This window comes from Chenopodium album, chromosome 6 (assembly GCF_948465745.1).
Source record: "Chenopodium album chromosome 6, dcCheAlbu1.1, whole genome shotgun sequence".
Taxonomy (NCBI): domain Eukaryota; kingdom Viridiplantae; phylum Streptophyta; class Magnoliopsida; order Caryophyllales; family Amaranthaceae; genus Chenopodium; species Chenopodium album.
The window spans coordinates 55,699,192-55,727,022 of NC_137839.1; the positions used below are offsets into that span (position 1 = coordinate 55,699,192).

General features: G+C 34.8%; 1 protein-coding gene across 1 annotated transcript; it reads left to right on the forward strand.

The window, feature by feature from the left end:
* Positions 1-5,043: 5,043 nt before the first annotated feature.
* On the forward strand, positions 5,044-6,117 carry LOC145636981 (uncharacterized). Its single transcript, XM_081688508.1, has 2 exons — positions 5,044-5,290; positions 5,336-6,117. Exons 1-2 carry the CDS (start codon positions 5,044-5,046, stop codon positions 6,115-6,117), a joined length of 1,029 nt encoding a protein of 342 aa, XP_081544634.1.
* Positions 6,118-27,831: the final 21,714 nt, after the last annotated feature.

Below are 27,831 nucleotides of genomic sequence, written 5' to 3' on the forward strand. Positions count from 1 at the left end.
TTAGTTTGAAGCAAGTTAATACCTTGCGTTTTATTACTAGCACTAGGAGAACCGGAGTATACTCTTGGCTAGTGAGAAATACCCACCATTGCCTACTCCCTAACTCGGCCGCCACCTCCATTCTTCGCCAAGCTAGAAACATTTGGATGGTACCAAGGGATAATTGGAGGATTGAGGATGAGATGGAGGAGGATGATGAGGTTGATGAGGGTGTTGGTGGTGATGATGATGATGATGATGTTGAGGAGGAAGGAGGAGGAGAAGAGTATGAAGGACAACAACAACAACAACCAGAACAACAACAACAAGAGCATTTTCATGAGGATGGTCAACAAAGGAGAAGAGGAAGAAGACAACAAAGACAACAACAACAAGATTTCCAAGGAGATGCCTATCTCCGAGAGATGGAGGCCATGAGAGCCAATATGGAGCGCATGCAATTGAGCATGCAAGGTATGTATTCGGACCACCAAACTCTGTCTTTTCAAACTAGCGCCTTGTATGACGCTAGTGTGCGTAGGGGGGAGGTCACACCTCTGGTCAACTACCCTTATGTGCCGCCCCAACAAAGGCCGGTACCTTCCCGGGGTGGTGACAACCTCCCTACCTATCCTTATTGGCCCGGGGTTGAAAACCCCGATGTGCCAAGGCGCGACTTCCCACCATATGACTATAGGGTCTCGGGGGGGAATGATTATCGAGGTGATCCCGCCTACTATTATGTTGACCCCCGACACCCCGAGCCCCTTATTCAACGTGAACCCTTCGACCAATTAACCCAATCCCAATGGGACCTATTCAAAGGTCACTATGGATTTCCTCCCGGTTACAACGGAGGTTGGGATATGGGTGATGATGGTGCCGACCCTAGTGGCCAATAGTCCCCCTATGGTTGTTTGTTTTCCCCTTTTGTTCTCCTCCTTTCTTATTTTGCATGTTTGCAGGCATCGCGGTCGATGCCTTTATTTTGATTGGGGGGGGGGTCAAAAAGGATGTTTTATGGTTGGTTTGGGGAGGCACCTTAGGCTCGGTGGGAAGTCTTTGAAAAGATTTTTGGTGGATTTTGCTAATGGTCTCGTTGGTTTGTTACTTGTTGTTGTCTTGATTTATTTGATGATGGGCTTCTCTAGGTCGTCCTTGTATATAGTTTGTGTCTAAGTTTTCTATTGCTTGATTTTGTTTGGAAGTTACTAACAATTTCATTTTGTATATATAGCCTTTTTCTTTTACTCACCTTGCTCGTAGCTTATGCTTTGGATTACGGAGTTTTTTGAAGGAGCACGTTCTTAGTCCTCGGGTATCATAGTTTAGCACGGACGCTTGGTGAGGCCTTTCTTATTTTAACTCTTTATTTTCATCTCTTTATTTTTCTTGGCTGCTTAGATTAGGATTAGATTTAGGGGAAGTCGGACGGTTCGAGGATGTATGATTTTAACACCTAGCGTGTTTGGGGTCTTTGGCGATGTGGCCATTAGACCGCTTGTATGTCGATTGGGAAAAACGTGTTATGATTGCATCTTTGCCCCTTTTCCTAATTCCCTTTCTTTTCCTTTATCTTTGCTTTCCATCTTCTCTTTTCTTTCCTTTCCCTTTCTTCTATTCTTGTTTGTGTGCATAACTTTTGAGGCTTTATTTTCACTCTTTCTCTTTTTGAAAATTGGACTTGTATGCAATGGACTCTTGCTTTTGAATAATACTCTTCCTAGGTAATAATGGTATACACGGTTTGAGATTACATTTGGTTGATTCTAGGATAAAGCATGCTAAGATAGTTGTCTAGAACTAGGGGGATCATGAAGCCGGATTCTACTTGCTTGTGGCATGTTGGTAGTTGCTCCCTATCTTTGATTTGACAACCTTAGTGAGTTTTTGCTACAACCATGTGAGATGTATATTTGTTCAAGCTTTCATCATATTCTTGCATGAGCGGCATGGATCCTTGATTTTCGCAAACCTAATCTAGAATCTTAACGTATGATTCCTAAGACCGTGACCGAACTACCTAGGGAGGACAAAGGCAACTTTTCGGGGAGGTATTTTCATTTTCTAGGATAGTCTCTTTATGTTTAATTTTTGGGTTTGGGATACATTTGCCTACTTGTTACCCCTTTGAACCTTTTTCCCTCTTTTCAAGCCGCATGATTAGATATCTTGAGCCTTTTGTTTCATTCTCCTTCTTCTTGGTTTTTGTGAAGCAATGGTCAATGTTGGGTGATTGTGGTGTATGGAGTTGGAATGTGGTTCGATTTGGTAAACAAGATTGAGTTGTTTATATTTGGTAAATAATGGCAAATGCCTATGTAAAAGCCGTCCCTAGTAAAAAGGCAAGGACTAATGCTTATAAAGAGTAAGAGAAAATAAAAAAAATTCATAAATGAGAAAATGCAAAAAACAAAAGAAGAGAAATACCATAAAAATTCAAGTGTCTTTCTCCCCTCTATGCATTGAGGACAATGCTTCTTTTAGCTTGGGGGGGGGGAGGCGTTTGCTTTTTTTTTTTTTGTTCTTATGTTTGTAGATTTTTGCTTTGAATAAGCTTGGGGGTGTTAATACGTTTTTGTTTGGTAATTACTTAAGTTTGGTGTTGAGATTTGGCCGGTCTTTGCTTCACAATTTAGGATAACCACCAAATTTTAAATTTTAGCCTACCTTAACCCTTTTTTCCTTACGTTACAACCTTTGGGAAGACCTTTGGACCTAGGGGTTGAGTCATTCATCGGTGGAAGGAATCATGGGTTGTAGACTAAGGAAAGGGGATGCGAAATCAAGATGTCGAGTAGCCCAAAATTTTGTTCTTTTTCCGGTTCCTTGCGGAATCTATGAGATGCTCACTAAGGGGAGATATGAGATTAGTAGGGGGAACGCGGTAAGACCATTTGGGATGTGGAGTGTGATAACTAGTTCCTATGCTTAGCATATATATGTTTCAATCAACCTAAGGTATCTTATAACGTGCATACCATAATTCACTTTAAAAAGGTTGTTATTCATTTGAATTATAGTCACTTTGTAAAGTCCATTTCGTAAAGATTTTGTTTCCTTTTTCCTTTTTCTTTTCTTTTTATGGTTTGCCTTTTGGGGTTTGGTGGAGAGTTATGGGTAAACTCTTAGGATACCCTTACGAGAGCATCACTCGTCCTCTAGGGCGATCTAGGGGTTTAAATGGCTTGTTGTAGCTAAAAATAACCGTGATTCCTACGACAGTGAGTCTTAATGTAAATTCTCGTCTCTCTTTTTCTTTTTTTTTTACTTTGAATAAGCCCTTCTTTTTCCTCTTTAGCCTTTTTTTTGCTCGGGACGAGCAAAAGTCTAGCTTGGGGGAATTTGATGAGTGTCATTTATGGCACTCATAGGGTAGTCTTTTAGGGTGATTTCTTTCCCTTTTCATGCTTTCTTATCTTATTTTTGGTCCTTTTTCCTTTAGTTTCTCTTTCTCCTCCTTTCTTTATGATTCTCGTGTTTTCTTCGTGTTTTCCTTTCTTTTGGCTCTTTTTCCCTTTGATTTCCTTTCTTTGTTTGCTTGTGTAGGTACTTGGAGAATTATCTTTGCAAAGGAATCAAGTTGGGGCCATAATGACTAAGCAAGGAAGAAGCATTTGGCTAGAGAGGTCTTAGAGAGGCCTTGGAGGGGCCTCGGAGAGGTCTCTAAGGAATTGCCAGCAGGCCGCGGGCGTGGGACATGGAAGCCGCGGGCGCGGGTCATGGAAGCAAAAAATGGCAAAATGTGGCAGTAGCAACCCGCGGTTTCCCCAAGGGCTCTCCGCGGGCGCGGCAAAATTGGAGAGGGCGCTCCGTCTCAGAGAGACCACGACCCCCCTGATTGTTCTTTGGGAGCAGGGGAATCGCCGCGGGCGCGGGTTTAGATGTCCGTTGGCGCGGGAGTTGCCCAGACAGCCCGCGGAGGGTTCCGTACCCATTTCTCCGCGACCGCGGGTTCATCGAGAGAGGGCGCGGGAAATCCGGAATTCTTCTTTGCTTATAAATACAATTGTAATTCCTTTTTGAATCCAACTTTTTGATAATATTTTCATTAGCTTAGTTTTAGAGAGAGAATTTAGAGAGAAGTTAGAGAGAAGTTCTTGGATTTGGATTTGTAACTCAACATTTGATCAATCAAGTTTGGATTTCTTCATTTTCAATCATCAATATTAGTGAGAATCTCTTCCTTTATTTCATTTTCTTACTTACTTGTTGTTTGATTCATGTTTGTTGCTTGTTTTCTTTGGATTTGAGTTTGATATTGTTGAATATTTTGATTTTTCTTAGATTTTGATTTAGAATGATGATCAATGCAATTTCTAGTTATTTGTTCTTGAATTTTACCATGATTAGTGAGTAGATTAGTTTCTAGGGAAAGGGGGAAGCATGTTTGATTGATGAATTTGCTAGTTGATGTTTTTTGATTGATTGATTGTTGCAATTAAATTGGTTGACATAGTTTTACATGTGATTAATTAGACTAGGAGTGATCAACCTATAAGATTAATCTAGATTGCATTGCAACTCTTAATGACATGAACAATTGATTTGAAAGTTGCTCTAATTGATTGGGTTTGTTTATGATTCTCCTTGATTTGCCTTTCATAGTGACCCCTAGATTGGCCTATAGGAGATAGCATTTAAGCTCTCTTGATTGCCACTATTGTTTGTCCCTTGCAATACTTGAATTAATTGATTGAGCTTTAAACTAGCATTATCATTGAACTTGCATTTGGAACCCATATCCTTAGTGTTTAGACCTTTGATTTACTTGATTAGATTTGTTTTAGTTACCATAGTGCCAACCATAATCTCAATTCCATCTCCGAGGTAGCTTTACTTAGACTCTAGTTTTCATCATTGCATCCCCTAGGGATCGACCCTTAACTTGCCATATACTCATATAAGGTTGGTTAAGTGTTTACAAATTTAGTTTGACTTGGGGAAGGGTAGATAACGACCTACATTTTCCACTTGTCAAGTACATTGAAAGCATTTGGATTACATAATTTAGTAGAAGATGATGATGATTTAATACGTGTAACCAAAGACATAGAAGATGCAATGAATGCACCGATACCACCAGAATGTCTAGAATGTAAAGATAAGTTAAATCAGGCTCAACGAGTTGCATTTGATGTCATTATGAATCATGTTACAAAGGGAAAGCCTGGTGCTTTTTTCATAGATGGTCCTGGTGGAACAGGGAAAACTTTTTTATATAATGCTCTATATGGAGAAATCATATCAATGAATAAGATTGTTTTACTAACAACCACTTCAGGTATTGCTGTAGCCAATATTCCTTCAGGTAGAACTGCACATTCACGGTTTAAAATCCCTTAAGATCCTTTAGGCTCTCTTACTTGTAATGTTCCTAAGCAGGGTATTCTAGCTGCACTTATAAGGGAAACAACTTTGATTATTTGGGATGAAGCTTCTATGGCTAAAAAGGAGAATATCGAATCCCTCGACTCACTACTCAGAGATATTTGTAGTTCAAGTGAATTATTTGGAGGCAAAATAGTAGTTTTTGGTGGGGATTTTAGACAAGTTCTTCCTGTTGTTCCACGCAAAACACAACAAGAGGCAGTTACTGCGAGTTTAGTCACTTCTGCTCTATGGCCACAACTGCTGAAGTTCAGGCTTACTGTAAACTTAAGAGCTAAAGATGATCCTACGTATGCCGCTTTTTTGTTGGCACTGGGAAATGGTGAATTGCAAAACACCGAAGATGCATTTGTTGAGCTGCCACCAAAAATTGTTAAATCATGTTTTAATGGAGAAGCTGATGATGTACATCTAACAGCTGTAGCATTTCCAGAAATGGATATGCTTCCATTCAGCTCAGATATTTTTACTACAAGAGTTATACTGACACCGATGAATGAGGATGTTGATGCTATTAATTCAAGCTTGATTTTCAAATTCCCAGGTCAATCAGTAGTATATAAAAGCTATGACACAATGATTGATGAATATTGTGCCGTATATCCTACTAAATTTCTAAACAAGCTTTTTCCTGGTGGTATGAGTCCTCATGTGCTAGAGCTGAAAGTAAATAGTCATGTTATTCTGTTAAGAAACATTCTGCCATCATCTGGTTTGTGTAATGGAACAAGACTAATATGTAAATGATTTTTTCGTAATCTCATTGAGTGTGTTATTGCTGTTGGACATAATAAGGGTCAGCATGTGTTAATTCCGAGAATATCCTTACGCCCATCATACTCAACAGGCTATCCTTTTCAATTTAAGAGGAAACAGTTTCCTTTGAAACTTAGCTTTGCAATGACGATCAATAAAGCTCAGGGACATACACTTAGTCAAGTTGTGGTTTTTCTACCACGATCATGTTTTTCACATGGACAATTGTATGTTGCGCTCTCTAGAGCTCGAAAATCAGCTAATGTCAGTGTAATAACTGAAGCCAATACTAAGCAACAAGATGCAACAAAGGCGAAAAATATAGTATCTTATGATATTCTTCGTTTGGCAGGAATCATTTAGCAGAATCAAAGGGTAAGTTATCATCATTTTTTCATACATAATAGTTAGGAGATCGTGTATATTTTTGTAAAAACCATTTGTGAGGTTATTTTAATTTATATATAACTTCTAATTGTTTTCCTATAGGTTTGCAGTAATGGAACAACTTGGAATTCAGCCTAAGTAGTTTATTTTTAGGTTATTTTTCAGCTAAACTCATGTACATATAGATTGAAAAAATCAAGAGTAATGCCACATATTATAATGTAAGTGAAAATAGCGGAAAATTAGATATGTTAATCTTATTTTCATTATCAAGGAGAAAAAAAGGGGATTTTTTTTTTAAAAAAGGCAAGAAAAAGGAGGAGACAAGAACAGTATTACATGCTGAGATAGCTATGCATGCTTGCAATTTTCTTTTAGATTAGAAAGGGGATGGAATTTTATGTAAGATTAATGCCACATATTATAATGTAAATGTAAGTAGTGGAAAATTAGATATGTTAATCTTATTTTCATGATCAAGGGGAAAAAAAAGGGGAAAATTTTTTTTTTTAATAAAAAAAGAAGAAGGAGGAGACAAGAACACTATTACATGGTGAGAGAGTTATGCATGCATGCAATTTTCTTTTAGGTTAGAAAGGGGATGGAAGTTTCCCACATCAACTTGTGCATGCATTCTTTTTTCACTTAATTTTCCACTATATAAGCAATGTATAGCATCATTTACATTCTCTAAAAAAACCCTCTATATTTAAACTTATGCTATACATATCAAAAAATATCAAATACATAAACAATTGGTTAAGCTGTACCAGGTTCAACACACATCAATCATTGGCTACTTCATAGGTATGATCAATTTAATTTTCATGTTTACATCAAAAAAATCTGTTTTTACTTCATGAATTTAGATAGATTTGCATGTGTTGTTATTTTTCAGTATATGAACTCTTAATTTTCTCTGTTATAAACATTATGCATGCTAATAATTACTAATTTAAGTTTGCAAAGCATCTGTTTTAAACATGCAGTATGAAACTTTTAGTTTTAAATCATAACATGCTTCAAAAATTTTACAGATTTTGCATAATAAGTAATACATTCCGAATACCTACAAGTGCATGCATAGTTTTCTTACCTTTATGCCTTATAAACAATAATTTAAGGAATGCAAACTGATTTATAAATCATAGACTTTAGATATTGTACAATAAGAGCAATGATAGATTGATGATATTTTTCATGTCTAACATTTTGCATGCACATCAATTGTTTATTTAATTTTGCAAAACATACACTTAAGACATACAATGTAATACTCATACATTTAAAATATACAAAATAAAGAAAAAAAAACTACAGAATTATAAATGTATTTTGAACCTGTACATATTACATGCATTATTATCTTTGTTTTCTTCTTCTTGAACATCAAGTTAAGGCATATAGACTGATTTTAAAATCATCTGCATTAGATATTTTTCAATAACAATCAAAAGACTGATGATATTTATATTTCAAACATTTTGCATGCATAAAGATTGTTAATTTAAATTCAGATTTCATCCACTTAAGGCATGCAATATGAGGCAGTTTGTAGTTTCTAAATATATTTACTTTGATCATATTATTTCAAAATTGTTACACAGAGAACGGTTTCATGGCGCCACATCAAAAATTCCTAGATAAAATTGATACTACTCCACTCCGTTTATCCCCTTAAACCACACACCACTCGAAACCCTAATCTGATAGCATCAAAGTAGGCAACAAGTGTATGATCGCGGTTTTCCTCAATCACTCGACCAATCTAGTATTGGTGGACGGCTCGTTCGAATCTCGTGGACTAAGTAGAGAAGCAACGTTTGGGGCTCTATTCTCTCCCTAATTTGCCTGTCGAATAGCTTCGTGGAATTCACGCGTCAAAGGTATGATTATGTGTCTTGTGTGTTATGCATGTGATTCTTAGGATTGGTACTTGATTGAATATGATTCATGTTTTTCCGCTGCGTAGTATCTATAAACTGCTACCGTGGTATCAGTTAGCCTCTTGCATGAACGCGCTAGATCATAATAATACGATTATTTGATGTCCACGTTATAATCAATTAAGAGGGAGAAATTAATTTAGTTATGGTTCAATTATTATATTTAATGTGATTAAACTTTTGGAATTGATTAAATGTGATTAATTATGCTCAAAACAGCCATGAAGAGACCGAATTTTAGCCCTAAATTGTTCGAAAATTTTCGAACCCCCTAACCCTAATTTCGAATTTTTCGAAATTTATAGCTTTAAAATATGACTTTTGTGCTTGATTTTGAAATAATTCGATATATTTTTTGATTCATAATTTTAATTAGATTGATTTATGCATAAAAATATTTTATGTATGATGATCAATTTAATTTTAAAAGTTAAAATTAAATTAGGATTGATTTTATTATGAACCCTAATTTTAAGATTGAATGTTGATTTAATTTTAATTTTTGGACTGATATAATTTAATTATGATAAGTGTTATTTAAATTAGATTAAAACACAAAAAAAAAATTATTTAAGGTCGGCAGCCGCGGCTGGGTGGCGCAGCCACGGCGGCTATCGACCAGGTGCTGGTCAAAGAGGGAGGGGAAGGGGAGGGCGGCGGTCTTGGTGGCTGAGGCAGCAGATGTGCAAGCGTTGCACGCTGCTGCCGTGGCTGCCTCTGCTGCTGCGAAGCAGCCAGCCACCGTGGCTAGCTCCGGCTAGCCAACCACGGTGGCCAGCAACCGTGCAGTTACGGTTTTTTTTTTTTAAAAAAATTATCTTGTTTTGAAAATTATTTCAACATAATTATGAATTATTTTGGGATAAAATCAGTTTTATTTTGGATAAGATAAAATATTTTGAAAATATGATCTTTTATTTTAAAATATAAATTTGGTTTTATTTGGCTAAAATATTTTATTTTAGAATAAAATCAAATATTCAAAAGTTGTTATATTTGATATTATCCATATTTAAAGTTGTTAAATTGGTAATTATCCTAATTAAAGTGGTTAATTTTGGATAAGATTGATTGGGATATTTTGAGCATATTCCAAAAGGATAATAATTGATTTAAATAATGTGATTATCCCATAATTAGATTAGGATATAATTGATTTTAAAATTATTTGATTGGCTAGTAATTAGGATAGAATCTCCTAAATTTGTTAGGATAATCATGGAAGATTAAATATGATTTATCTTTCTAGATTAAAATATGATTTGATTTTATCTCATGACTAAATTAAATATATGATATTTTATAAACGGTCATGAATAATATATGATATTATCTAATTATGATTAAAATGTAAGATATTTTAGGAAATGCGTTGACTTTATTATGAACATTCGATGTTGTAGTTTGACAAGCATGTTGAGTGATATATTATATGGCACTTTTATAATATATGATATTATGTTGCTATATATTGACTAGTATGGCCCATAGATAATTCTTAAATACGATCTGCGCATCGTGAAGTGTTTTTGTAATCTAAATACGGCCTGCGTACCGTTAAGTATTTTTTATCTTTTATTTAAAGTAAATAGAATAGTTATTTAAATAGTGTTAGTCCAAAGAAGCCCATGAAGTGAAGGCCCAAAGGAGCAAGGTGGATGGAGATCCATGATGATTCAAGTGGGAGCATTTTCATTTCTAGTTTTCATAGGACCAAGGGGCCATACTATGTCATGCTTTACTTTATTGCATTAGTAGATTATGCATGTTAGATTTTATTTATGTTGATTGATGATGCGCTAGAGTTCACTAAATAATCACAACATAAATCTAGGTCCCAGTAATATTGAGATTGCTTTTCCAATTAAAAACCCGATGAAACCTTTGATATTTATGATGGGTCATGCCAAAGCTGGTGTCATATTATATCTTAGGGAAGTAGGGGTAAAACAAATTTTATACTTTTAATTGGTTATGCTCAACAAGGTTACCTAAAGAGTTTAGAACCTTAGGGCAAAGGGAAATAATTAAACATGTGATGATTAATTATTCAACCAAGGATTACAAGAGTTGTAATCAGTAAAGAGTTTACTACCTTGAAAATGTAATGGTTGATGGTAGGGCCAAAGTCCGGTCAGTTATTGCACGAATAAAGGATCTTGGAATCACTTAAATTCAATTGGGATCAATTAAATATTGAATAAAGTGTTTTAAAGTTACCAAATGAATGCGTTTATGGTACTTTAATTTAAATTAAACATAATTATTAAACTTTTCATTATTTTGACTTAGATGGGTAGCCGTAATCACAATGACAACAACGTTTACAACCTTCGACCATTCCTTGAGAAGGATAGGTTGACAAGGGATAACTTTTCCAACTGGGAAAGAATGCTAAGGCTTGTTCTGAAATCTAAATGTAGAGAGGATGTCATTGACACCCCATTGCCAGGACCTCTGCCAGAAAATCTAACTGCGGCAAAGATCAAGAAGCACAAGGAAGCTCATGACAGAGCTATACCTATCACTTGCTTAATGATTGCTACCATGGAGCCTAGTATTCAAAAGCGTTTTAAGGACCAGGATGCCTACTCAATCATGCAAGAACTCAAAGCTTTGTTTAAGAAACAAACTAGAGTTGAAAGGTATGAGCTCCATCGTGAGATTCTGGATTGTAGGATGGAGAAGGGTGCCACAGTTCATGATCATGTTTTCAAAATGATCGGCCTAATTCAAAGTATGGAGAAACTGGGGCACCCATATAATGATGATTTGGCAGCAGACATCATTCTCTATTCACTACCAGAAAGTTTCAACCAGTTTATCATGAATTTTAACATGACTGCCACTGCAAAGACTATGAATCAATTGCATGCAATGCTGGTTAGTGCTGAGAAACAAATCCCTAAGGAACCTAAGAAGGAAGTTCTTATGATTCAAAAGGGAAAGGGGTTCAAGAAGAAGGGGCAAAAGGCTAGTGCTAAGAGCAAGGGTAAGCAAGTTGCCAAGGCTCCTGAAAAGCGTAAGACGACTCCAAAGCCCAAGGCTGCAAGTGAAAGTTAATGCTTTTACTGCAAGAAGAAGGGGGCATTGGAAGCGGAATTTCCAGAAATACCATGAATTCCTCAAGAAGAATGGAGCATCAACCTCAGGTATTATGTTATAAACATTTTCACTTAGGTATGTGATACCAAGTTGCAGTGCTTAACATAGTGATGTTGCGTGAAAGTCAAACACATTCAAACAAATATTTTTGAATGAAATAAAGTTAAACATATTTAAACAATCAAATCAAGTTAAACATATTCAAATAATGCTGCAAACAAGAAAAACTAGCATGGAAATGGAGCTTGAAGGTGCACTAGAAGTTTTAAGTGACCAGAAATAATTTCATAGTTTTAAATTTTGATTAGTTTATCATGATTTTAGAACAATTTCCAGTTTTGATGAGACAATATTTCGGGTTTCTTACTTTGAATACTGAATTTGGTTTACTTGGCTTGGACAAGTGTTGATCCATGACCAAGGTAATAAATTGTTTTCATTTTGCTAGATATAAGTCAATTTTGTTTTATGACATTGATATAAGTAGATCACAAAAGTAAAGTTTAGATGATTCAAAATACACTTACTTATAACAAGTAAGGTTAGGTCACATTAACCATTTGCACATCCAAATTTATGGATGAACTCATATTCTTATATGATTATGAATCACTTGAGAATTAGAAGTCATGCTTGATATGAGTAAAAATGACCAAGTTGCCTTTTAGTAGAAAGAGTAAAAGAAGCTAAAATGACCTCTTAGAATTCATACATATGATGTGTGTGAACCAATAAGTTCAAAATAAGCAAAGAGATTTAACTACTTCATTGCTTTTACTGACGATTTAAGTAAATATATCGATAATTACTTATTGAAGTAAAGCTTGGAAACATTGAAATGTTCAAAATTCCAAAATGAAATGTACAATCAGTTTGAGATAAATAATGTAACACCACAATATGATTGTTGTGATAAATATTTAACTCAAAAAAGGAATGATCATCTAAAGGGAATTGTTGAATTAATTCACAATCCAGAAACATTACAATTAAAGTGTATGTTTATGAAGATGGAATCAAACTTTGCTTGCCATTGTTCGATCTAAGATTTAATGATTTACAAATATCGTTTTGAGGATATGCATTAGAACAACAACAATTGCGAATATACTAAACAAGAAACTTAACCAAAGTAGAAGAACAGATGTCATAAGAGTTATGATTTGGAAATGTTCCAAAAGTTATATTTTCTAAACAGGATTAAGGGTTATGAAATCAATGTAAAATGTTTACAAAGATGACATAATACACCCTAAATTAGAAAAATAGTTCTTCATGGGATTTCTCATGGAAACTAAGAGGTATTATTCCTATAAAGCCAAGTGGGAGTAAAGTTAAATCTCGATGAGATTCGAGACGAGCAACAAATGGATGTGGAGAATACTACATCAGAGACGAATGCGCATGAAATCAACTAATTTGATAAACCATGTGTCAAAGCAAGCTAATTCCACTAGCGAGGCTTCATCGTCCCACTAGAATAAAAGGCTTCAAAGAGTTGAAGAGAATAATTCTATTGTCGCTCATACCTATCGTAGGTCACTTGGGATCAAAACAAACAGTTTGTTGAAATTCTGAGAAAAGGTGGATTCGAAAATTTTCTTGTTAGAACGGTTAGAATCCATGCCCTACAAGCAAGCTTTGGATAAGTGTCAACTCATGAAATGGCCTAAAAGCCATGAAATCCAGTATGGACTCCATGTTTGTAAAGATGTGTTAAGTCCATAATAGTCTTACAAATAGGGTCAAACCTATTATTAGGTAAGCCTATTCGGATTATTCTAGTTATGGATATTAAAATCACCTTTATGAAAAGTTCTTTATGGATGGTATGTATATGATACATCCTAAGAGTTTGAAATCCAGAAATTCCTATAAAGTTTTGCAAACTTCAGAAATTCATTTATGGATTGAAGCAAGCATTAAGGAGTTGGAACATTCGTTTTGATTAGGCAATCAAATAGTTTGATTTCCTTAGTAGAACAAAAGAATTCTTGTAGAGACAAGAAGTTTAGTGGTAGTAATTGGTCTTTTTAGTCTAGTATGTAGTTGACATGCATACTGTTCATATGAAATGATATATCAATGCTTGAATAAGTCAAGCAATGGTTAGAAAGAATGTTTCTATATGATAGACTTAGGAGATGTTGAGTACATATTGGGAATTAAGATCCATGAAGTGAATCTTGAAGAATGATTAGAATGAATCGAGTGACTTATGTTGATAAGGATATTGACAAATTCATGAAGCAAGACTCTAAGAGAGGATGTCTTCCCATGTTTCATGGTATCACACTCAGTAAAACTCAGTCCTTCAAAAGCTAAAAGAGTTGAGTTGTATGGATAGTTTACCTTATGCTTTTACAAAAGGATTCATTATATGTGCCATGAAATGTACAAAAAAAGATGTTGCATATGACTTGTGCATATGTAGCAGGTTTCAAGAAAATTCAGAATAAACATACGGAGAATTACCAAGAACAAATCCTAGAGTACTTGAGAAGCACTAAGAGGAATTCTTCTAGCTATTGTGTTAAATGGTAATTTAAGCAAGTTGTCAAAAGGTTACACGAATGCAAGTTTTCCAAACAGGCAAGATGATTCTAGATGGTGATCTAAATGCATATTTGTGTCTGGATGGAGAAGGACAGTGAGCTTGAAGAGTTCAAAGCAGAGCACTGTTGCATACTCAATGTCAGAATATGTTTATTAAACTATAGTCAGATAGTTATAGAGGAAGTTTGGATCAGAATGTCATGTGACTAACAGGTCATCTTTGCCCAAGAAAAAAGGAGCCAGAGTCACATCACAAATCGAAACAAAAGGATATGAGATATCACCTCAATTATGAGATCATTGACCAGCGGAAGGTCATGTTTTGCAAAATTTTATTATGAGTGAGAAATCACTAAACCCCTTCCATGGACTAAGGTATGAGAGTCATATTAAAGTCTTAGGATTGAAGCAAGTTATGTAATTTAAGTTGTATATGTTTTGAGAAAACATATTACATGAGAAATGCATCAATTTGCAGAATTATGTTTAAAATAGAAATTATTATTTCTCTTATTTAATCATGGTTTTGGAAATTAAATAAAATGTCCAAAATAATTATGAATTGATGGGCTCATCAGGTTGATGACCTGGTGAATTGAAACCCCACAAGTGAACAAAATTCATATATTATTTAAAGTTCCTAGTTCGAGATCATTAAAGTGGACATAAATGATTTCAATAAATGAACTAGCATGTAAGATTGATTGGATAGTGCAGTTTCATGGGCTATAGGGGCATAGTGATGCTCGGTCAATCACTTGGATATGCATGAATGATGCATGATCGAACTATTGACCTATTTTGAAGTTCAAGTATAGATCTTTCGTATATATTAGTGGATTCCTTTGACATGAGTGGAACATTGATTTCATTCAATGGATGTTGTGACTGTGGTACACTCAAACGTCTAGCCATAACTGGAGATTATAAGGGTGTTTCCCAGTTATTTCAGAAGTTGAGTGGGAGTCATGTTGCCACAAGATTGGATAGAGTCTACCTATTAAATTAGGAAATGTGTCATGGCCGCTTGAAGAGGGAGAATTCAGAAAATACGTGGCCGCGTTCAAATGCATTACACAGTAATCATTTGGTTTTGTAATTCTAACTCAGATTTCAAGAAACGATTTGTATATTAATATGATCTCGACATGTGATGTAATCATACTATCAAATCGACACATATATTAACTTAAGGAATTTGAATATTGCACCCTTGTCTCATACAAGTGGGAGATTGAAGGAGTTATGTCTTTGTCGTGTGCAATTACTAGATATATAATTGGATCAAATTATGGAGATAATTAAGTTCGTACATTTGGGTTGTCGTTTTGCCATAGCTAGAGATACTAACGATCTTTGGACTAGTAAAATAGGCCAAATCCCAATTGGATGGATCCTATAAGGTCACACAAAGAGGCTAGATCGAGCATTAGAGGACGAGGCCCATCATAGGCCTCATCACTCTAGGTGGCCGGCCATATGAAGGATTAGAAGGAGTTTTGGGCTTCGTGCCCTAGGCTAATTATAATGAGATTATAAATAGACTAGGTGCCTAGGTTTGCAAGTACAGATGGAATTAATTGATCAGTGTGATCAACCCTAATTATCAAACACAAAACCCAACCCCTCTCATAGTCCTCTCTCTCACGGCTCTCTCCTCCTCATTGGCGCCGGTGGTGTCACGTGGTGGTGGTGGTGGTTTGTGCGGTGGTCGGTTGTCCATAAAGGTGGTGATCGCGGTTTTCCTCAATCACTCGACTAATCTAGTATTGGTGGATGGCTCGTTCGAATCTCGTGGACTAAGTAGAGGAGCAACGCTTGGGGATCTATTCTCTCCCTGATTTGCCTGTCGAATAGCTTCGTGGAATTCACGCGTCAAAGGTATGATTATGTGTCTTGTGTGTTATGCATGTGATTCTTGGGATTGGTACTTGATTGAATATGATTCATGTTTTTCCGCTGCGCAGTACCTATAAACTCCTACACTTTGGTCCTTTTTTAATACATGATGGGTGGATTAGGGAAGGGGGACTATATATATATATATACATCTAATATTATGGTTCCTAGTAATACATACAATAGACGCTCACTTATATGTAGAAGGCGCATAATCAAGAAGGGACTCGATCAATTATCATGAAATCATGTACGATTCCACAACTAATATTTACCTATCAATTTGAAATGAAGATTAAAGTACATAGTAGGAATTAATCCTAACACAATTTTCTCTTTTCTACAATGTAGGATGCAATTCACAATATTCACTCTTACTTTCGATAAATGTGAGATAACTCTTCTACTCACATATGTGTTTGTTCATGGACTTAATACTCTCCTCACATGTGATCAGTTGTCCATAATATTAGCCCAGATTATAAATCAACCCAACTTGGGATCTGATACCATGTTAAACGAGTTTGGGACACACCGACCACTAGTGTCCACTTTAAAAAGTTTAAGGAGGTTCTACCTCAAAACCATATGACAATTAGAGAAGTAATACTTTAGAATTTTAAAGTACACACAATTTTCTCTTTTATTGTTTTATACAATGTGGGATGTACATTCCAATACTCACTGTTACTTTTACACATAATTAATATGGGACAATTCTTTCAATCACATGTAGGTTTGCTCATGAGCTCATCAGTTATGCATTCAAAAAGAACAAAGGAAGTATTAGAGATATGATCAAGTAATGGCCACAATAAGTCTATCAATTGTAGAAAGAACTAAATGGACTAGGGAAACAAAATCTTAGTTTATGGATGTACTACAATAAAAGACGAAAATGTCAGATAAAAATGATGCTAGCTAGTAAAGTAATAAGGAGTATTCTTGAATGCAATTGTGAAGCATTGAATACTATTTTTTTTCCTTTCTTTCTTTTTTCGACAATAGCAAATGTATTTATAAAATCAGAGTTTACAAAATACAGAACAAGAACCAAAACTTAACATGGCCTTTAACACTAAATCCTTTTCAACAACTTTTGACATTCACTACTACAAAAACTAGAATAAGAAACGCAAGATACAAAACGGTTAACTTAGATAGGCGATCTCCAGGATTATATAAAACACCTATCTAAGTTAACCGTTCTATTTGATTTATTTATTATTTTTTTAAAATTGTAATTTTATTTTATAGAACGCATTTCTTGGTTAACCGTTCTATTTGATATATCCAAATTTTACACTTAAGTTATAGATCGCCCCTCTTAATTAGCCGCTATATATGCTTAACATTATTTTTTTGAAAAAAATAAAATCTAACATATGAAAAGGCCCAAATGAATTCTAACCCTAACTCGGTAACTCCTCTTTCCTTAAGATAGCCGTCAATCCCTTATTCTCCTAATTCATATCTTCCCCTCTTCATTTCATCTTCTTTTACTTCTTCTCTCCTCTAAAACATTAACTCCATTCTATTCTTCCATCTTCCCTCAATGTCTTAAAAACTCCGAGCTGAGACATCCGATTAACCTCCTCACCACCATAGTTGTCTTATCCGTACCACCGCTAATGTTACGTATAATTTAGAAAGATAACGAGCCTTGTTTTCCAACCCCCAACTCCGATGCAGAGTGGTCCGTGAAAGTCCAGCACGAAAGATCAAACCATTGATTTTTATAGTCAAATAATACTATATTTTGCTCTGTTTATGGTCTCAAGTTGTTGCGGGTTGATTAGTGTTTAACTCTCAATTATTAATTCTAGACCTATAACTTTTATCAATTGATTTTTATGTTATGATTTGGATTAAATTCTGATTCCTCATCTTTGATTGTTGTTTGGTGCAGCTTCAATATTTGCGTGCACTGGTGGAGGCTCTGCAGTGGTTGAGGTTGGTGCGAGTCCGATATTGTATAGGAGTGTGTCTCGCAATAGTTGGTTGCCACGGCTCTAGGGGCTGTCAACGTTAAAACCGATGCAGCTTTAATGGGATGTATAGGTGTGGGGCTTGGTCCGGTGGCAAGAAATAGCAGAGGGGAGTTGGTGGTTGTTGGGGTCCGAAGTGTTATACGGAAGGTCTCGGTGAAACTAGCTGAAGTGTTGGCTGCGAGGTACGGGTTGCTGCTTGCTCGACATTTGGGATATGAGCGAGAAGATCGAGCTCGAATGGGACGCCTTGATTTAGTCTTTCTCCTTTTGATTTGGTAGTAGGTGATATTATTGTAGCAGGGGAGCAATGTCATGATTTTTTTTATAAATTACATTAGACGGTATTTTTTTAATTTCTTAGGCACGCATGAGGTGTAATTAATTGAATGTAAAGGATAATAAAGTTTGTTTTAATTTGGTATTTAATTTTGGCTTTTACAATTTCAATTCAATTTGGTTTATTAATTGAAGGTGTAGATTAGTATGTATGCAACCTCCCTGATGCAAAAATTAATATTATTTTAAAAAAATATTTTTTCAAAAAAAAAAAATCAACAAAGAGAACTGTTATCTTTGCTAACCGTTTTCTATTTTTCATTTTTTATAAGCATATGAAACAGAATAAAGAACGGTTGTCTCTTCCATATAGAACGCCTCTTATATCCGTTCTCTTTTCCCTTGCATATAGAACGCCTTTTGTACCCGTTCTGTAAACTTTACACATCGCTTAGCAGAAGAACGCCTCTGAGGCGTTCTATAAAGCCTATTTTAACAGTTCACTATTCCACTTTTTGTTGTAGTGATTAAAAATAAAATTAAAATTTGAATAGGCTCGACATGTCGCAGATTACGAACTCCTTACAAACTAAGGAGCAAAAACATACTACACACCATCCCGAGAGCAACGGAGGGAATCGAAACTGTTTGACCATGGCTAGCTTATCCTTACCTGGCGAGATAATTAAATTCATCACCAAATAAGGTCATCAAACAGGTCACTTGAACTAGTGACCTCAAAATCAATAGCTTTCCTTGTTGGCAAGAAATCTTTGACAACGTTAAGGCTCGAGAAACCCCAAAATAAAGTTTGGGCGCCTGCTTTAGATAACAAATCTCAAGAGTAATGATCACAAGAATCATTATGAATGAGGGAAAAGAAATGAAACCAATACCGCTCCAACAAAATACACACTTCACCTTAGCCAAGGCCAACTTCTTGTTCAAACCCCCAACAACAAAGCCTGTAAACTCTCTTACTACTATAACCACACCACAACCCTTAACAAAGGATCCTAAGTCACTCAGCACACAACTATCCAAAATACTATAGCCAAAACAACTTAATATCATGGGAAACAACCAAAGGGGGCTAACAAATACCATAAAACAAAACTAAGACAAGTAAACTTTGATAAATACCAACTAAAAACATACTTAGGAGAGCACCGTCCAAACCAAAAGCTCAAAACCACGAACTTAAGAACACGAACCCACGAACACAAGGAACCTCGAAACCCTAGCCCTAACTTCACCATTTTTATCACAAACTTCTTTGGACGGCAGCGTTAGATCTAGCCCTCCAGCGCAAGGACCCATGAAACCCTAACCCTTACTTTAACGTTTCCGTCACAGTAAAAATTACCGATGACCTATGATGGTTGTGTTAGGCCTAGTCCTTAGGCCTTATTTCACCGGCGGAGAGACCATTAAAACGATATCCTTCCACGCACGCTAAGGTGGGGAAGGTGACAGAGTCAAACGTTCGGAATTACTCCCCTCAAAACTTCTTTAATAGGGATATGCTCACACAAACACCTTCAAACTAGAAGAAATGAACTTGAGAAGGTGAGGGCGTCGGCTTTTAAAGTGCGAGAAACTAAAGACGCTTAATAGAGGAGGGGGAAAGGGAGAAGTAAGGACAAGAATAAGAGAAAAGGATGCTCGTTGGAGATAGGATGCTCGGCTTCTAATGGGTGAGTATGAAGATGCCTCAGGGAAGGGGAAAGAAGAAGGGGAGGAGGAAACTCGTTAGAGTTCGACTGCGGTGCCAATACTCCGGGGAGTTCCTAGGGTTTTATGGGGTTGTGGGTCATAGGAGGTTTAGAGAGAGAACAGAGAGTTTTGGTTTAGAGAGAGAACGACCAGCCTTTTGTTCACTTAATTCAAGCCTTGAATAATTGTTTTTAAGTCTAAAGAGAAAGGTGATGCAACTATTACTAGAGCTTAATATTGAATGTAATAACAATATTACCAATGAGCTATCACTGCATTAATATATACTATACATGACTTCTGTATATAAAGTATATTGCAAAAAATAAAGAACAAGAATAGATCAGTGACATTGTGAAGTATGAGTAAGGCCCTGTTCAGTAACCTTAGAAAAATTATTTAGTAAAAATAAGTTTAGTTTACTAAAATTAATTTTAGTTCTGTATAAATAATTTCAGTTTAGTAAAAATTTGTAACTCTAAAGAAGATATATAATAGAGAATAAAAAAAAAAGTTCAGTTTTGTAAAATTAGTTTTATTTTAGTAAAATAATTTAAACTCAGCAAAAATATTTTCATTACAGTAAAAATATGATAAAGTGAACAGAGTCTAAGTGTTTTATTTACACAAGGATTTTTATAGCAATTTGTTAAGGAGTTTTTAAGCAAGGGAATGAAAGGAAACAACAGCTTTTTGTATTTATTCCTTTACCTCTGTCAGCAATGCAAACAATTAATTTGATTGCTCTATATCTTAAGATTTAATGCATACATATAATAATAGTATGTTAGATTATTAGATTAGAAATAATAACCACATGACTCATCATGCTAAATAATGTTTAAAACAAGACATACTCTTCAAAATCTAATTTCTGCTTTCTTGCGTAATGGAACATATTTGAAGGAGTTATGAGATCGATATAGTTTCGAGAAATCACTTGATCTTGAGATGTGTCATGTTCATTGAGGATATCTATAGACACCCAAATGTGTCTCTCCAAAACCAAAACCAAACCCAGTGATGAATACCATTCATATCATTTAATTACAGAACGAAGAGAAATTGTGAAAGGTCCAGTGATATGGATGTTTTTATTAAAATATCTCTCTTTCTGTTTTCAAAATTGTTTCTTCTTTCACTCTATTTATGAAAATGTACAATCCATTTTAGTTTAGTCCATGATAAGGGTCCAATAATGGTAAAAGACCTTTCCAACGATATATAATAAGCCCAATTTTGATGAATAATGAGGAAATTATGGCCAAAATACTAAACTAGGTCCAAATCGGATTTTACCTACGACCCAATGATCATGTGGAGGGTCCAAAGGTTTAATACTATTCCTAAACTAATTAGGATTTATTAGAATCTTCTATGAGTTTCTAAAAAATCTTAATTATCCTTTTTTAAAAGATAAAATCAAAGAGTTTGAAATTGAATAATTTTTTTAAAGTCCTAATTCCATTTGAATTTAAAGATGTTGTAAAAGACAATCATATATTATTTTTGTGACTCATAATCTTTATCCAAATCATATATTGGATAGATCTTTAAATTATCTTTCCAGTGGTATATTATAATATTAATTCCGAGCTATAACAAAAAAGATATGAAAGAAATACGAAACTCTATCCAAAACAGACACCCTTCCACTATTTCGGCCATATATTTTTTTTCCTACAAAAGATTTTAATAAGAATCTAATTGGGTTGGAAAGTATACTTCAAGAGATATCCAACGACATATTATAAGACTTATTTGGACTTCTGTATCAAAAGATATGATAAAAACGAAATCCGTAAAAAAAATTGTCACAGCGCCTAACGACAGGTTTGTCACCTGGCGCTGCTCCTGTCGTCTGGCGCTAACTCATGTCATTCATGATAGGAGTTCTTTTATTCCGAATGGCACTCAAACTCTTTTCTATCGTTTTCGAGCTATTTTTTTTTCTATAAATAGAGGTCGTATCTCCCCGTTTTTAATCATTGACAATTATCTTCTCTCTCTTTCTTTCTCTAAAATCTAGAATCTTTCCCTCTCTATATATTCTTTTTATAAACCTTTCCTCTCACAAAATTCCTCATTCATTAGTTCTAGACACAACTATCCAAGTTCGAAGTTGCCTTCGCCCTAAATGTGAAAGGTTGATAATTTCTGAGGGGTTTGATCCCAAACCTTATTACAATTCTTTGATTAGATTTACTGTTTTAATAATTTTTTTTTGAAGTTACTAACGTGTGTATTTTGTTATTAGAAAGAGATACGAGGCATCCAAGTAAATAATTTAATTGTTATTATTTTGATATAAAAATCATGCTTTACTTATTTGAATTCCTAGTATCATGTTAGGATGTCTTTATGATTCCTAGTACCATGTTTAGAGTAATAACTAAAATTTCTAATATCACGTATATTATTATGATGATTTTTATTTCTTTATTAATATCATGTTAGTATCATGTTAGGGCTAATTCATCTTTATTGTTTAGTGACATGCTTGGGTTTGTTATTAATCTTGTTACTATCATGCCTAGGATCTTGATAATATTATTATGCTTTGAGATCGATAATATTGATGACGGTTATTATGTTGCTTGCTTTTATTGTTATGTCTTGATCACGCCTTTTATGCATGTTTAAAGGGAATTTGTACTTGTAATCACGCTTAATAAGATAATTAATAATCTTGTTTAGGCTAGTATGATTATAATACAAAGTGATCACCAATAATAGTATTGTTTGTGCATTAATAATGTTCATTCAACATAGATTAAACAGGTTTAGGGTTAATCCTGTTGATTGCCTGTTAGTCCAAAAGCGCAAATGAATACGAGGAGAATGAAGTAGAGGCCTATTATTAGGGCAAGTTCAATCTCTTTTAGGTTGGATTTGTACTTTCATCCTTGAATTTCCAGTCATGGTTCAAGACCTATAGTAGTTAACGATCTCTTGGATCGTTAAGGGGTGTAACCTTTACCTTGTGAGCAGTTTACAAGTTCCTAAAACTTGTTGGAGACTCTTTTACTCTAGCTTCCTTCCCTTTGGACGCCACCATGCTTAAGTGTATGATCAAAGTGGGCTCAAGTGTGGGATGCTTGAAATATTCCCTACAGTTTTTTTGTTATTAGAAAGAGCTACGAGGCATTGAAATAAGTACTTTAATTGCTTTTTTGATCTTTTGATGTAGTAATCATGCTTAAATTATTTTGTTAATTCCTAGTATCATGTTAGGATGTTTTATTGCTTTCTAGTATCATATTTAGGGTAATAACTAAAATTTCTAATATCATGTATGTTTTGGCGTGAGTGGATGAGACCCCGCAAGTTAAACTCGCTTCCATGGTTTGGTGAATTCAACACACTCGAATGTACCCTTCGTTGCCAGGAGCGTTCGATTGGGTAAATGGAGCGTGAATTCCCATAGGATTATGGACATATGTTGAACACATATGGGTTTCAAAAAAAAGGGAAAAACTCAACCAGGAAGTAAAACCGAGCAAACAGTACTGGAAAACTAGTCGAAATAAGAAGATAGATTTCTGGCTCGGTGTTGGAAGAATTTGGCGCGAAAAAATAGTATCTATAGCCAGACGATGCCACTGTCGCTATGCGGCAAGTACTGTCTTCAGGCGACAGTGCCATTGCTCGGCGCTGACGTTTGGCACTGTCGTTGTTTTCTTAGCAATAATTCTTACATGCCTCGGCATCTTTCTGTTCTTGAATTTTTCCAGTTTTTTTATAGCGTTATTTCGACTTTAGTTGTGAAAGATATTTCCCTAATTTTTGACGTGTAAAAATCCTATGTTTTTTACGCATTATGGATGGTCTTTCCAATGCAAACCTTTTTTATGCTTATGGCAATAATGTTAATCAAAATTACGCACATGAAATAAGAACTTTTCGAGTCTCATCCACTCATTATAAATCATTGCCAAAATAAATTTTAGGAATTAAAATAAAATCCTCCCTAGTGGATTAGCCAAAAAATTGTAGGGACTATTTCAAGAATCCCACACTTAAGCCCCACTGTGATCATACACTTAAGCATGGTGACGTTTAAAGGGAAGGAAGTTAGAGCAAAAGAGTCGCCAACAAGTTTTAGGAACTTGTAAACCGTTCATAGGGTGAAGGTTACACCCCTTAACGATCCATGAGATCATTAATCTAATAGGTCTGGAACCATGCCTAAAAGTTCGGGGATGAAGGTACAAATTAATCCAACCTAAAAGAGATTGAATCTGCCCTAAAAATAGGCCTCTACTTTATTCTTCTCGTATTCATGTGCGCTTTCTGACCAACATGCAATCAATATGTTAACCCTTAACCTGTTTAATCTATGTTGATTGAATATTAATGCACAAACTAATCTGTTATTGGCGATCACTTGAATTATAATCATATTAGCCTAAAAAAGATTATTAATTATCTTATTAAGCGTGATTACAACTACAAATTCCCATTTAACATGCATAAAAGGTGTGATCAAACAATAACAATAAATAAACATCAAGCAACATAATAATAACAATCATCATCATAATAATAATATTCTCAATTTCAAAGCATAATAATAATAATAGTAAGATCCTAGGCATGATACTAACAAGATTAATAACAAACCCTAACATGTCACTAAACATTAAAGATCAATTAACCCTAACATGACACTAACATGATATTAGGAAAGAAATAGGAAGCATCATAAAACATACACGATATTAGAAATTTTAGTTATTACCCTAAATATGATACTAGGAAACAATAAAACATCCTAACATGATACTAGGAATCAACAAAATAATTTAAACATGATTTCTACATAAAAAGATTAATAAAGCAATTAAAGTACTTACTTCGATGCCTCGTACCTCTTTCTAATAACAAAAAAACTAAAGGGAATATTTCAAGCATCCCACACTTGAGCCCCACTGTGATCATACACTTAAACATGGTGGCGTCCAAAGGGAAGAAAGGTAGAGTAAAAGAGTCGCCGACAAGTTTTAGGAACTTGTAAACCGTTCACAAGGTGAAAGTTACACCCCTCAACGATCTAGGAGATTGTTAACTCCAATATGTATGGAACCATGATTGGAAGTTCGGGGATGACAGTACAAATACAATCTAAAAGAGATTGAACTTGCCCTAATAATAGGTCTCAACTTTATTCTTCTCGTATTCATGTGCGCTTTTTGACTAACATACAATCAATATATTAACCCAAACATGTTTAATCTATGTTGGTTGAACATTAATGCACAAACAATATTATTATTGGCGATCACTTTGAATTATAATCATATTAACCTAAAAAAGATTATTAATTATCTTATTAAGCGTAATTATAAGTACAAATTCCCTTTAAACGTGCATAAAAGGCGTGATCAAGAAATAACAATAAAATCAAGAAACATAATAACCATCATCAATATTCTCATTCTCAAAGCATAATAATATTAGTAAGATCCTAGGCATGATAATAACAAGATTAATAACAAACCTTAGCATGTCACTAAACAATAACGATCAATTACCCCTAACATGACACTAACATGATATTAGGAAAGAAATAAAAAGCATAAAAATAAAATGCGTGATATTAGAAATTTTAGTTATTACCCTAAACATGATACTAGTAATCATAAAGACATCTTAACATGATACTAAGAACTAAAATAATTAAAGCATGATTTCTATATTACTTACTAGGATGCCTCATATCTCTTTCTAATAACAAAATACACACGTTAGTAATGTCAAGGAAAAATATTAAAACAGTAAATCGAATCAAAGAATCGCAATAAGGTTTGGAACCAAACCCTCAGAAATTATCAACCTTTCACGTCTAGGGCGAAGGCAACTTCGAACTTGGCTAGGTGTGTCTAGAACTAATGAATGAGGAATTTTGTGAGAGAGAAGGTTTAGAAAAAGAATAGAAAGAGAGGGAAAGATTCTAGCTTTTAGAGAAAGAAAGAGAGAGATGATAGTTGCCAATGATTAAAAACGGGGAGATACGACCCCTATTTATAGAAAAAATAGCTCGAAAACGATAAAAAAGAGTTCGAGTCTCATTCGGAATAAAAGTCCTCCTATCGTTAACGACAGGATTTAGCGCCAGATGATAGGAGCAGCGCCAGGTGACAGGTATTAGCGCCAGGCGACGGACCTGTCGTTTGGCGTTGTGACAGTTTTTTTTTTGCGAATTTTATTTTTATCATATCTTTTGATCTAGAAGTCCAAATAAGTGTTATAATATTTTGTTGGAAAGCTCTTAAACTCTACTTTCCAACCCAATTAGAATCCAATTAAAATATATTGTAGATAAAAAGATATGGCCAAAGTAGTGGAAGGTGTCAGTTTTAGATACAGTTTCGTATTTCTTTAATATCTTTTTTGTTATAACTCGGAATTAATATTATAATATATCATTGGAAAGATAATTTCCAGATCTATCCAACCATATAAGATTTGGATAAAGATTATGAGGCACAAAAATAATATTTGTTGTCTTTGAACATCTTTAAATTCGAATGGAATTAGGACTTAAAATAAAGGAAAGTTTAATTCAATTTCAAACTCTTTGATTTTATCTTTTAAAAAAGGATAATTAAGATTTTTTTGAAACTCATTGAAGCTTCTAATAAATCCTAATTAGTTTAGGAATATTATTAAACCTTTGGACCCTCCACATGATCATTGGGTCGTAGGTAAAATCCAGTTTGGACTTAGTTTAGTATTTTGGCCATAATTTCCTCATTATTCATCGGAATTGGGCTTATAATATATCGTTGGAAAAATCTTTTCGAGCACGATCCAACTACATCATAATTGGACCCTTTTCATTGACCAAACAAAACTGGATTGGAAATTTTCATAAATAGAGTGAAAGAAGAAACATTTTTGAAAACAGAAAGAGAATTTTAATAATAACATCCACATCACTAGACCTTTCACACTTTTACTTCGTTCGATAATCAAATGTCATGAAAGGTATTCATCACTGGTTTTGATTTTTGCGAGACACATTTGGGTGTTTACAATATCAAAAATCATTTGTTGTTTATTTGGAAAATCATATAGAACAACAAATTGTTTTTCACATTCAATAATGTTGAATGTGTTTTCCATGCTAGAAGACCTTAGTTCTTAGAAATGACACGAACACGTTAAGAAGGTGGTTACAATGTACAAACATGAAAAGTACTTATTGGAGTTGTAAATAGTGCAATTTATATGCATATTGTATGGGGGGGATATGTGAAATGGTCTAACATCTTTAATAAATATGGATATGAAGCCAATATAGCTGATAAATAAGCTGATATGTTTTATAAACCAGACATATCGGCTTGTCGGTATTCCACACGTGGCAACAATAGCTTGACACTTGGCAGGAAAAGCTTTGCATGCTTTGTAGCCACCTGTCTTGGGATTTATTATAAATAGTAGGTTAAACCTCATCAATGGTAAGTATTTATTACTCTCTCCCCCTCTCTCTCAATCTTTTTCTCTCTCTAATTTCTCTTTCTTAAACACTTTCTGACTTTGTCATCGGAGTGGTTATCCCTGGATCACCCCGGGGTTAGCTAATCCTTTCTCTTTGTGTAGGTTCTCTTCTGGCCGATAGGAGCTTAACGGGTTGTATACTCGGGCTTCGGACTTTTGAACCGGGTTGTCAGATCCTTGCAGGAACAATTGGCGCTAGAAGGAGGGGAAGCTGCATAATTGCTTCTATCGCCTAAGAACCTCACATCCTTAATTAAAAGAAAAATTGCCTGAGAACCAGAGCATGCTGATAGCCGAGAAGGTGGTTAATCGGACAGTCAGAG

Bases quoted from the DNA above. Each gene is read 5' to 3' on its own strand.
- LOC145636981 (XM_081688508.1), top strand. From the start codon at position 5,044: ATGAATGCACCGATACCACCAGAATGTCTAGAATGTAAAGATAAGTTA. The intron at 5,291-5,335 runs GTAGAACTGCAC...AAGATCCTTTAG, and splicing joins TGTAGCCAATATTCCTTCAG to GCTCTCTTACTTGTAATGTT.